This window comes from Plasmodium relictum (genome assembly GCF_900005765.1).
Source record: "Plasmodium relictum strain SGS1 genome assembly, chromosome: 11".
In the NCBI taxonomy this organism is placed as follows: domain Eukaryota; phylum Apicomplexa; class Aconoidasida; order Haemosporida; family Plasmodiidae; genus Plasmodium; species Plasmodium relictum.
In genome coordinates this window covers 872,588-884,043 of record NC_041689.1, presented here as the reverse complement: position 1 = coordinate 884,043, position 11,456 = coordinate 872,588, and the positions used below count along the sequence as shown (strand labels likewise).

General features: G+C 18.4%; 4 protein-coding genes across 4 annotated transcripts; 2 read left to right on the top strand and 2 right to left on the bottom strand.

Annotated features, from left to right (window-relative positions):
* Positions 1-73: 73 nt before the first annotated feature.
* PRELSG_1122200 (oxidoreductase, short-chain dehydrogenase family, putative) lies at positions 74-2,211 on the top strand (the record flags this gene model as incomplete). The annotated part of the gene is made up of 9 exons (XM_028677496.1): positions 74-174; positions 256-467; positions 563-692; positions 839-951; positions 1,075-1,241; positions 1,353-1,477; positions 1,553-1,705; positions 1,813-1,918; positions 2,149-2,211. The coding sequence occupies 9 exons, from the start codon at positions 74-76 to the stop codon at positions 2,209-2,211; spliced, it is 1,170 nt and encodes a 389-aa protein (XP_028533879.1).
* A 52-nt stretch (positions 2,212-2,263) lies between these two features.
* PRELSG_1122100 (conserved Plasmodium protein, unknown function) lies at positions 2,264-3,397 on the bottom strand (the record flags this gene model as incomplete). The annotated part of the gene is made up of 1 exon (XM_028677495.1): positions 2,264-3,397. The coding sequence occupies one exon, from the start codon at positions 3,395-3,397 to the stop codon at positions 2,264-2,266; it is 1,134 nt and encodes a 377-aa protein (XP_028533878.1).
* Positions 3,398-4,499: 1,102 nt separating this feature from the next.
* On the bottom strand, positions 4,500-6,563 carry FabB/FabF (3-oxoacyl-acyl-carrier protein synthase I/II, putative; the record flags this gene model as incomplete). The annotated part of the gene is made up of 3 exons (XM_028677494.1): positions 4,500-5,756; positions 5,849-5,968; positions 6,504-6,563. 3 exons carry the CDS (start codon positions 6,561-6,563, stop codon positions 4,500-4,502), a joined length of 1,437 nt encoding a protein of 478 aa, XP_028533877.1.
* Positions 6,564-8,206: 1,643 nt separating this feature from the next.
* Positions 8,207-10,738, top strand: PRELSG_1121900 (Sec14 domain containing protein; the record flags this gene model as incomplete). The annotated part of the gene is made up of 1 exon (XM_028677493.1): positions 8,207-10,738. The coding sequence occupies one exon, from the start codon at positions 8,207-8,209 to the stop codon at positions 10,736-10,738; it is 2,532 nt and encodes an 843-aa protein (XP_028533876.1).
* Positions 10,739-11,456: the final 718 nt, after the last annotated feature.

Sequence of the window (11,456 nt, the reverse complement as noted above, 5' to 3'; positions counted from 1 at the left end):
TTTTTTCTCCTTTTTTTTTTCTTAAAGTATATGTCAATTTAAAAAAAAACAACATATATATTTGATAATAATAATGGAGGTAAAAAACAAAACAAAATCGTTTCTTGGTGTTATACTTACTGATCCATCGATGAAGCTATCTATTATTTTTATTATTGTCTCTGGAATAATATGGTGATATATTTTACTTTTAATTATTTATTTGAACTTTTTTGTTGACTTATATATTCTCTTTTATTATACATTTTTTATTAGGTTTTTTCCATTTTATAAAGCTCTTTTGTATATAATTTTTAAAGATTATTCTAATATATCTTCTGCTAATAATAAATTTTATGAATACATTACAAATATAGTAATTATTATTACATATTATTATATTTTACGTAAAAAAAACATTGGTGGTACAGCGAAAAATGTTTTAGTGAATAAAAATAAATTGAAAGGAAAACGTATTTTAGTAACTGGTAAAGATATAATGTGTGCATATTATTAATTTCACTATTATTATTATTTCTATCATTATATTTATTTGCTATTTTTTTTTTAATAACTTTTTTAGGTGGGTATAAGGGTATAGGTTTAGCAGCTGTTAGGGAATTTTTAAAATTTGGTTGTGAAATTATTTTAGCTTGCAAATCAATAAAACACATGGAACTAGTTCGTTCAGATTTATTGACAAAATTTCCAGAGTAAAAATACATATATATATATATATATATATATATATATATATATATATATATATATATATATATATTATATATATATATATTATATATATATATATATTTATGTAAATATAGAATATAAAATTAAAATATTTTTGTTTTTTTAGTGCTAAAATTTATTGTGTTGAATTAGATTTAGGAAGTTTTCAAAGTATAGAAAATTGTTCAAAGTATATATTAAATAATTTTTCCAAAATAGATATAATAGTTAATAATGCTGGTAACATTTTTTATTTTTATTTTTTTAATTTATATTTATTTTTATATATATTAATTTTAATATTATCTAAATAATTTTTCTTTCTTTCATATATATATATATTTAATACTTAAATATTTTTAGGGTTTTTGAACCAAAAAGTCGAATATATTAATAGATTAGAATCATCATTTTTCATTAACTATTTTGGTCATTTTTATTTAACTAAGTTAATGTATGAACTTATCTTGTCATCTGACACATTAATTGTTAATTTAAGTAGTATAGCCCATTGTATATTAAAGGAATCAGTATGTTTTTTTTATTTTTATTTTATTTTATTTTTTATTATATTTTAAGTTCATACGAAATAATAACATTAATATATTTTTCCCTTTTTAATTTATTTATATATATTTTAGGATGTAAATTATGATTTTATCTATGAAAAAAATTCAAAAAATACAAAAGTAAATTTACTTTACAGAAAAGAATATAACTTTTCTAAATTATGTATGCTTTACTTTACACAACAATTGCAAAAAAGGTATGAATAAAAAAATAAATAGTTTATATATTTATTTCACAAAAATTAAATAATTCATATAATTATTCATTTTAGATTAGAAAATGAAAAAACAAAAGCTTGCTCAGTATCAATTAATCCAGGTCTAGTTAAAACAGAACTTTTCAGATATGAACATTTTTGTTTTCGACCATTATGTAAAAATATTTTTTTTGTCAAAACACCTTTACAAGGAGCCCAAAGCATTTTGTAAGTCAATTTTGTTTTTTAAGTAATTTAACTATACGTATGGGAATCTTTTTTTTAATAATATATTTTTATTTTACATATGATAATATATATATATTTTTTTTTAGATATGTATGTTTATTAGATAGAGAAAATTTGGCAAAAGGGTGTTATTATTCAGATTGCAAAGTAGATTACATTAGAACCTATGCAAATAATCAAAAAAAATCAGAGGTTATATTTTAAAAATAAAAAAGAAATTTACATTTTTCGAAAATATTTACTTTGAAATTTATATTTAATAAATAAAAAATATTTATGTTTTTAAATTGTTAGTAGTATATAATTCTTGAAATAATTTAAATATATATATTTAATAATTAAAAGAAAAAGAATAAATAAAGAAGTACATGGTTTTACAAAAAATTATATGTACATATGTATATATTTATTTTCGTTTATAGGAATTGTGGGAAATTTCTGAAGAAATATTAAAAAATAAAACAAAATATTGTTCAAACAATTAAAAAATAAATATAATTTTTTTTTTATCAGACATTTATTTTTAATTAATAATTTTTACTTCACATAATTGTCATTGTAATAGTTCAAACAATAATTTAAAATAAAGTTATAGTAAAATTGAATAGTTGATTTAGAATCCTTCAAAATATCATCCTTATATATACTAGTATTATTGGCATTAAAGAGAAAATAATAATTTTCATCTAATTCAAATTTCTTATCATTATTAATATTGTTCATTTCAAAAATTGAGAATTGATTAAAATTTACAAATTTATACTTTTCACAAATATTCCTGTAAATATTATCATTTTTATTTTGGGTGTTTAATAAAAATTCTTTAAAATCAAGAAATTTTATTACATACACATATTGATTATCTACATTTGTAGTCACTAAAATTGGAATGTATTTAATTAATAATCTTTTAAATAAACCACTTGAACTATTATTTTTAATTTGAACAAATAAATCAGAACTATTATTTTCTAACTGATTGATTATTATATTTTTATTTTGTTCATTTTTATCTAAAATTAAAATATCATGTGATGTCATTTCATCTGTCTCACTATTTGTGTTATTTTCATTTACCATCAATTTTAATTTGTCATTTAAATAACTTTTTTTTTTTTCATCTTCTGTTAAATTACAGTTAGTTGATTTATTACAAGACAACAATTTATATAATTCTTCATAATCTTCTACACTTCTATACCACTTATAATCAAAGTCATAAAAACAAAGAGGAATTAATAATAAAGATAAATGCACATTTATCACATTGCATATGTGATCATATATATAAGGTGTATACTCATATATATATATATTTATAAATATATACCAACTATGGCTTTTATTTATAGTTAAATCATTTGTTTTACATTCAAAAATGTAATCATAAATATTATTTATTACATTGTTAAAATATAAATTATTCAATTCGTCACTATATGAAATTTTTATATTTATATTCTTCTTTTTTTCTTCATTTGTTTTAGTTTGATCAATATTCACATTTACTGAATTACTTTTTTCTATGATTTCTTCTTCGGTTAAATGATTTTCATCATAATTAATAGTTAAATTTAATTGAGATATCAATATATTTTCTTCACATACATAATATATATTGCTTTGCATATTATCTTCTTCTCTAGTTATATTTAATTTTATCTTTTTCATCTTTTTTTTTTAAGATCAATCCACATATATAAATAATTTTTTAATATTTTATTTTTTTTTCATTTAGTACATAAAATAGCTTTTTCATATAATAAATAATAATATATCAAAATTTAATTACTATTTGTTTTGAAACTTTTATATATAAACTTCATAAATATTTAGATATCATGTTTGTTAAAGTTTTTCAAATTTTTTTTTTAATTACATAAGAAAAAAAAATTTATGATAAGAATTAAACTCCTTAAAATAAAAAAAAATATATTCTATTATATATATATGTAGCAATGCATTTTCTCTTAAAAATTGTCATCATACTATTTCTATATTTTTTTTTTTCTTTTAATTATTTCAAAATAATTAATATGTATAATCACTTTATTTTATTTTTTTCTTTAATAAATTTTAAATTTATATAGAAAAAATTGTATTAGTTCATTTTATGAAGAAACCAAAATAAAGTTTAATGAATAAAATACCCTTATTTGGAGAAGTAATATATATATTCTTTTTTTATTTTTAACATAAGAGTGTATTACAAAAAAAAAAAATAAATTTATTTATTTTTTGTAAGATTCTTTTAATTACTTTAAAATTGAAAATTCATTAAAATTTATTATTATAAATATAATAATTTATATAAAATTTATGAATTAAAAATATAATTTAAAAAAATTAATTTCCAATAAATTTATACCTATATATATATACATAAGCATATGCATACATAAAAATTAAATAAATAAAATTAATTGCCTATAAAAAAATGAAAAAATAAATGTTCAGTAGCAATAAATTAATTATGTGATGTAAAAAAATTCTTTAATAATATAAAAAGAACAAATAATATTAATAAAAAATTAATTTCATGAATTTAAAAATTAATTTTTAAAATATGTTAATTGTATGAATAATCATAACAAATATTACAATTTTTTATTAAAAATAAAAAAACTATATACTTTATTAAAAAAAAAAAGTTTTATTAAAATTTAAGAATAGGAGTATATGTATTATTAAAATCTCTTAATTAAATAAAATATATATATGTATATATGCAATATATACCAATTATTATGATAATAAAAAAAATGTATATAAATTATTTAGAAATTTTTTTAAATAATAAAGCTGTATTATGGCCACCAAAACCTAAGTTTGTATTTAATGAAATATCTATATCTTCTTTTGAATAAAAGCTTTTATTGGGTGTATAATCTAAATCACATTCTGGATCTTCATTTTCATAGTTAATAGTTGGTGGGATAATATTTGTTTGCATTGCTTTTAAGCAAGCAATAGATTCAATAGCACCAGCAGCCCCAATGCAATGGCCAGTCATACTTTTAGTGGATGATACATGTAATTTATATGCATGATCTTTAAAGACATTTTTTAAAACTTTCGTTTCAATTTTGTCATTTAAATTGGTAGATGTTCCGTGCGCATTAACATACTTTACGTCAGATATATTTACGTTTCCCATTCTTAAAGCTTTTTTAATTGAACTTGTTAAGCCTCTTCCATTAGGTTCTGGAGCAGTTATATGGTAAGCATCACTTTCAGAAGAATATGCTAAAATTTCTCCATAAATTTTAGCATTTCTTTTAATAGCATGCTCATAAGATTCTAAAATTAAAATACCAGAGCCTTCTCCCATAACAAATCCACTTCTTTTTAAATCAAAAGGCCTACATCCTTTTTTTGGGTTATCATTATATCCAACACATAAAGCTCTTAATGCATTAAATCCCGCAAAGCTGATCGGAGTAATACTTGCTTCAGTTCCACCACATATCATAACATCATACTCTTTATATTTTATATAGCGATATGCTTCTCCAATTGTATTACCTGAAGTTGCACAAGCGCTTAGCATTCCAAGAGATATTCCTCTTAAATTATTTTCAATAGATACAAAACCTGATGGAGTGTTAGCTATCATTGCCGGTATTAAATAAGGAGTTATTCTTTTATGACCTTTTTCATGCAAGGTTTTCATTTCTTTCTCTAAAAAAAGTAAACCACCAATACCACTTCCAATAATTGTACCTACTTTATCACTGTCAATCTTATTTAAATCTATTTTTGCATCATCTATGGCTAATCTTGTTGCAGCAACAGCATAATGTGTACAATCATCATTTCGATTTACATCTTTTTTATTAGTGTAAAAATCATAAGGGTTAAAATCATTTTTATTAATCTCACTACCTATACCACATGCCATACCTGTTACATCAAATTTTGTAATTTTATCAATAGAATTATATCCACTGATCAAGTTATTCCAAAAATGTTCAACTCCTATTCCAACACCAGTTACAACCCCTAAGCCTGTACACACAACTCTCGATGTCTATATCGTACATAAATATATATATATATATAAATTTTATTTTATATATATACATGCAATTATATAAATTTTTTTTTTTCTTTTTTCCTTACTTCGCAATAATTTTTTAATTGATTTGAATTATAGCTGTTGTACAATCTAATATTTCTGAATATGTTTTTTGTAGTTCTTTGTGCACTGTTCTTAACATATCCATATTTTTTGCTATATACCTATACATATTTTTATAATTTAACTTATATTTATATATATTTTTAAAATAAATAGATAATAAAAATAATATGGATACAGATAAATATGAAAAGCTATGATAATCTTAAAAAAAATATACTTTTGTCTCTCATAAATGCGGTGTATTTATTTTATTTCCTATTTTTTTTTTTTTATTTCTTTATTTTATTATAGCATTTAATAGAGTTAAACAATTCTTTAATTACTTTATTCTACAACCACATATATACACACTCACAAATTACGTAAACAAAAAATGATAATATAAATTATAAAATTATGAATGGCATATAAAGAAGATATATAAAATTATTTATTTATTTTTTTCTTTTCTTTTTTTAAAAGTAATTTTCAAATCTATATTTATTTTCTGTAGTTTTATATGTTTATTTTATCTCTTTTGATTAATTATCTTTAATAAATAACAAACACGTATAAATACAAACTATTTAAATACATGCAAATTATTTTAAATTTATAAAAATATTTTTAGTTCATTGAACATCTTTCAATTACCTGTGAAATTAAAAAGAAAAAGAAAAAGAAAAAGAAAAAATAATATGAATATGTTCTCATGTTTCATCAAAAATTTTTATCACAATAAAGGGGGGAAATAAAAAGATAATTAAAAGAATGTTATTATTTCTAATAAACTATATATTAAATTATATTTATAATTTATAGGAAAAAAGCAAATAAAATAAAAAAAAAAAATAAATAATATATTAATTAAATAATATACACATTGAACATTTACTTTTCACATTTGAATTTTACTAAAATTTTAATTATTAATATATTTTTTTTTTTTTTTTTGATATATTTTTGAAAAAAAAAAATATTTACATTTTAACTATGTGTATATATATATGTATATACTGTATTTAAGCAATGTTATAATTTATAAAAAAAATAATTGAAGTGCATTTCTTATTAATGTCCAAATATAATTTTTATTTAAAATTCTTAATAAAACAACATTAAGGAATTAAACAGCGCTTTTTTATCTTTTTTGTCATTATTCAAGAAATTGTGTAATTTTTTTTTTTTTTTTTTTTTGATAAAATATTAACACTTATAAAAAAAGACTTTTTTATACATTGTGTGTTTTTATTTAAATAAATTCTTTTATAACTTTTATGTAGTAAACGAATCAAAGATATTTGTTTAAATGTGTTGTTCATAAAAAAAATTTTTTTTTTTATCCATTTTTTTCTTTTAATTGTTTATAATAAAAAATTTAATATCATTTCACGAATTCATTTATCTTCTTTAATTTAGACAACTTAAAAAAGTATTCATATTTTATTTTTTAAAATTTATATATAATTTGAATCTTTATTTATACACAGAGAAATTTTTTTTTCTTTTTTTAATTTTTATATTTTTTTTCTTTGTCCTCAAACATTTACATTTATTTAGCATATATTGTTCAAGCATATTTTCAAGAAATAATATTTTTGTGTACATTTGCATGAGCTAATTAAAAAAAATTATGGATTTTATTTTTTTATAATAACATACATTATTAATTGATATATACAATATACTATATTTAAAAAAAAAAAAAAATATGATTATTATTCTATTTCCTTGAATATAGCAGAATTCATTTTTAGATAGAAAAAATATTAAAAATTAAACATATAAATAATTATGAGTAGTTAATAGTAATAATAATAGTAACAATAATTAATATTAGTAATAATTAGTAGTAACTACATTCAATTAACATTAATAATAGATAAAATGTGTTAAAACATATGGAAACAATGATAATATATATATATATATATATATATATATATATATAAATATATATAATTGTAATATTATGTTGTAAAAATATAATTTTATTTTATTTATTTTTTAGAGTATAATTACATAATTTATGAATATTCATTATATTATTTGAATCTACATATTATAAATAGTAAAAAAAATTATATTGTGGAACTAAAAATATATGTTTTTTAAAAAAATGTAATATAACCCAATACAATCAAAAGAATACTTGTTACATTTTATTATTAATGTAATTTCATTAGAAATTTAGAAAAAAAATAAAAAAAAATTATTGAAAATTGATTCTATATATCAAAAATAAAAAATTTAAAAAAAAAAAAAGAGAAAGGAAAAATTATATATAAAAAGAGAATACACATAAACATAAAAATTTTATAGTAGAAAAAAAAATTTTTTTTTGATCATTTTATACTATGGAATTATCGAGAGGAAAAGTGGTTATTGAAAAAAATGTAAATGAATATACAATAGATGAAAATGTATTCTTTTTCGAACCAAATAAAGACGATGTATACGATAAAAATTTTAATTTAAGATATATTTTTCATAACACATTCATAAATACCGAAGAAGAAATAGCAATATGTGAATTTAAAAAATATTGCAAAAATAAATCATTAAAAATAAATAAAACATTTTTTGAAAATGAGTGCTTGCGTTATTTATACTCAGCACAATTTGATTTCGCAAAAGCTTTAGATTTAATTAAAAGTAATTATGAATTCAGAATTTCTAATGTATTGCCCATAAAAGAAAAAGATGTAATAGATTATATAAATAAGGGGGTTATGTATTGGCATGGTAGAGATAAAAAATGTAGACCTATATTGATAATAAATTTATTAAACGTTGAATTATTAAATATTGAAAAATTAATAAATTTATTTTTTTTTTGTTTTGAATTTTTTTTAAAATACTTATGTATACCAGGAAAAATAGAAAATTATATTTCAATAATTGATTGTTCAGGTATATCTATATCAAAATTTCCAATGTCTACATTTATGAAATTGATTGAGATCATGAACTCAAAATATAGGTGTAGGCTATATAGGATGTATATAATAGATGCTCCCAAATTATTTAAAACATTTGGTAGATCATTTTTAAGTTTCGCACCTAATTACATGACAAAAAAATTAAAAATTTTAGATAACAATTATTCAACATGTTTAAGAGAAGAAATATTAGAAACACAATTAGAAAAAAAATATGGAGGTGTTCAAGAAATAAAAAATAATATGTATTATCCATTTTCTTTTTATCCCAACTGTTATATTATAAAAAAAGATGAAGAAGCAAAAAAGAAAGAAATAGAAAAAGATAAGCATTTAGACATTTTTAATAAATTAGGCGACAAAATATATGAATTTTTAACTATAGGCTATTCTATGCACTTAAAATTAGTAAAAAATGATAGTAAAGAATTAATGCAACATCAAAACACTTCTTTAAATGAAGAACTAAATGGAGATACTAATAAAAAAAAAAAAAAAAAAAAAAATTCAAGTAAAAAAGATCTATATTTAAATAAAAGTTTTATTAATTCTGTAATCAATGCCGAATATCATATTGACAATAATAGCTTTTTGAAGAATCATAAATATATTAATTCAAAAAATAAGTATATTGTTAATACTGGGAGTTCTCACAGGTGGCTTTTTAAGATAAAATACTTATTTTTATCAAATATAACTATAAATTATTTAACAAAACGATTCTCTTTTTTAATAAATCATCTTATTATTAAATCTAATTTTAAATCAATGTATGATTATTTTAAATATATAGAATCTAATATATGCACAAATGAATTCAGGCAGTGTAATTATAGTAGTAGTCTTTGCCATAATAATGCTCCGGTACTCATTTCTACATATGATAGTTCATCGTTTAACAATGATGAGGAAAACATAAGGAATTTAAATAAACATAAATCACTAAATAATTATACAGATAGTAACTGTAAAAAGGAACTCAAGATACCAATTCCCAATATTTACAATTCCAAAGTAAATAAAAAAAACTATGAAAGTAAAGATATGAAAAATGGCCTTAATCTTGATTATATTAAAAAAAAAGAAAATTTAAATGATGCAAAAATGATTGAAATAAATATTTACAATAGTTCTGCATCCATTTTTGATAGTAATGTTAAAAAAACATCTGCCGAAGAAGATACGATTTCAAAAAATGGTCGCAATAACATATACAAAACAGGGGTAAAAGGAAAAACAAATTCTTATTGTAAAATTAAAGCAGCCAAGAGTTTATTTAATGATGAAATAGACAAGTATGAGAAAATAGAATATGATGAAAAAAGTTATTTAAAAAATGTAAGTTTAGATTTCAATAAACATAAAACAAAAAATGAATTTAATAATGCAGCTAATATAAATCATGGAAAAAAAATAAATATGAATATGAAGAATGAATATAGCAAAAACGATAGTAATAGTAATAGTAATATTGGTATCAATAATTTAAATAGTATTAATTCTGATAGTAAATTAAATATGAAAAAATCTGGCATTAGTATTAAATCAATTTTATCTAAAAAATTTGAGTATTCTTTTTCAAAATTTAAAAATAATTCTATCACATCTATTAGTACTAAATTTTCTAAAAAATCATATGATAAATTTTATAAGGAACATAAATATGAAAATGAAAATGAATATTTAAATAATCATATAACCAATAAAGAATTTGAAAATAAAGTAAGTTTTTTTAGTCGTGTATCGTCATCTACTGGTAATATAACAAATATCAATGATGATGAATCTATCAACAAAAATAAAAAAAATATAAGTTTTTCTCAAAATGATTCAGATGCAACCAATAATGTAAACAGCAATGTGACTGAAAAAAAAAGTAAAAAAAAATTAAATAAAATTAAGATTATAAATTTGCAATTTTTTAACAAACATGTTAATAGAAGTTAATTTTTATGAAAAAATATAAACATAAATATAAAATATATATATATATCTTTTTTTTTTCATAATCAAATTAAATAATATGAAAAAAAATAAAAATGATACATATTATGTATATATATATATATATTTCTTTTAATTGATAAACAAGTTATACATAAGCTGTATCATTTTCTAATTAACTATTATTTAGTAATAATATATTTTTTTTGACTATTTGTGATAATTTATAATATACCAGTATCATATGTAAAAGTTTTTGTTTAATATATTTTGTCTCTCTCTCTCTATATATATATATATATTATATTTGATTATATTTTTAAATGTATTTAATAAATTTAATTTTATTTTTACTTAATAATAATATATTTTTTTTGTTTTAATCATTATTTTAGCCTTATTATTTATTTTCTCACTTCCCTCATAAATATTTTTGTTTTTGTAATTTGTTATTTGTTTTTATATTTTTCATTTTTTTTTTTTTCCATCAATTTATAAAAGACATTTACGTAAGCCGTTAAAATGATATATATATTTTAAATTTAGATTAATTTTCATTATATATGTATGTATTTTTTACTAAATTTTTACCTTTTTTTTATTAAAAGATATATTTCTTTTCATAATTTTTATGTTTATATAAATTTTATTGCTAAAAAATATTAAAAAAAAAAAATTATACACACAATAACTATACATATGTGAATAAATAATTTAGAAA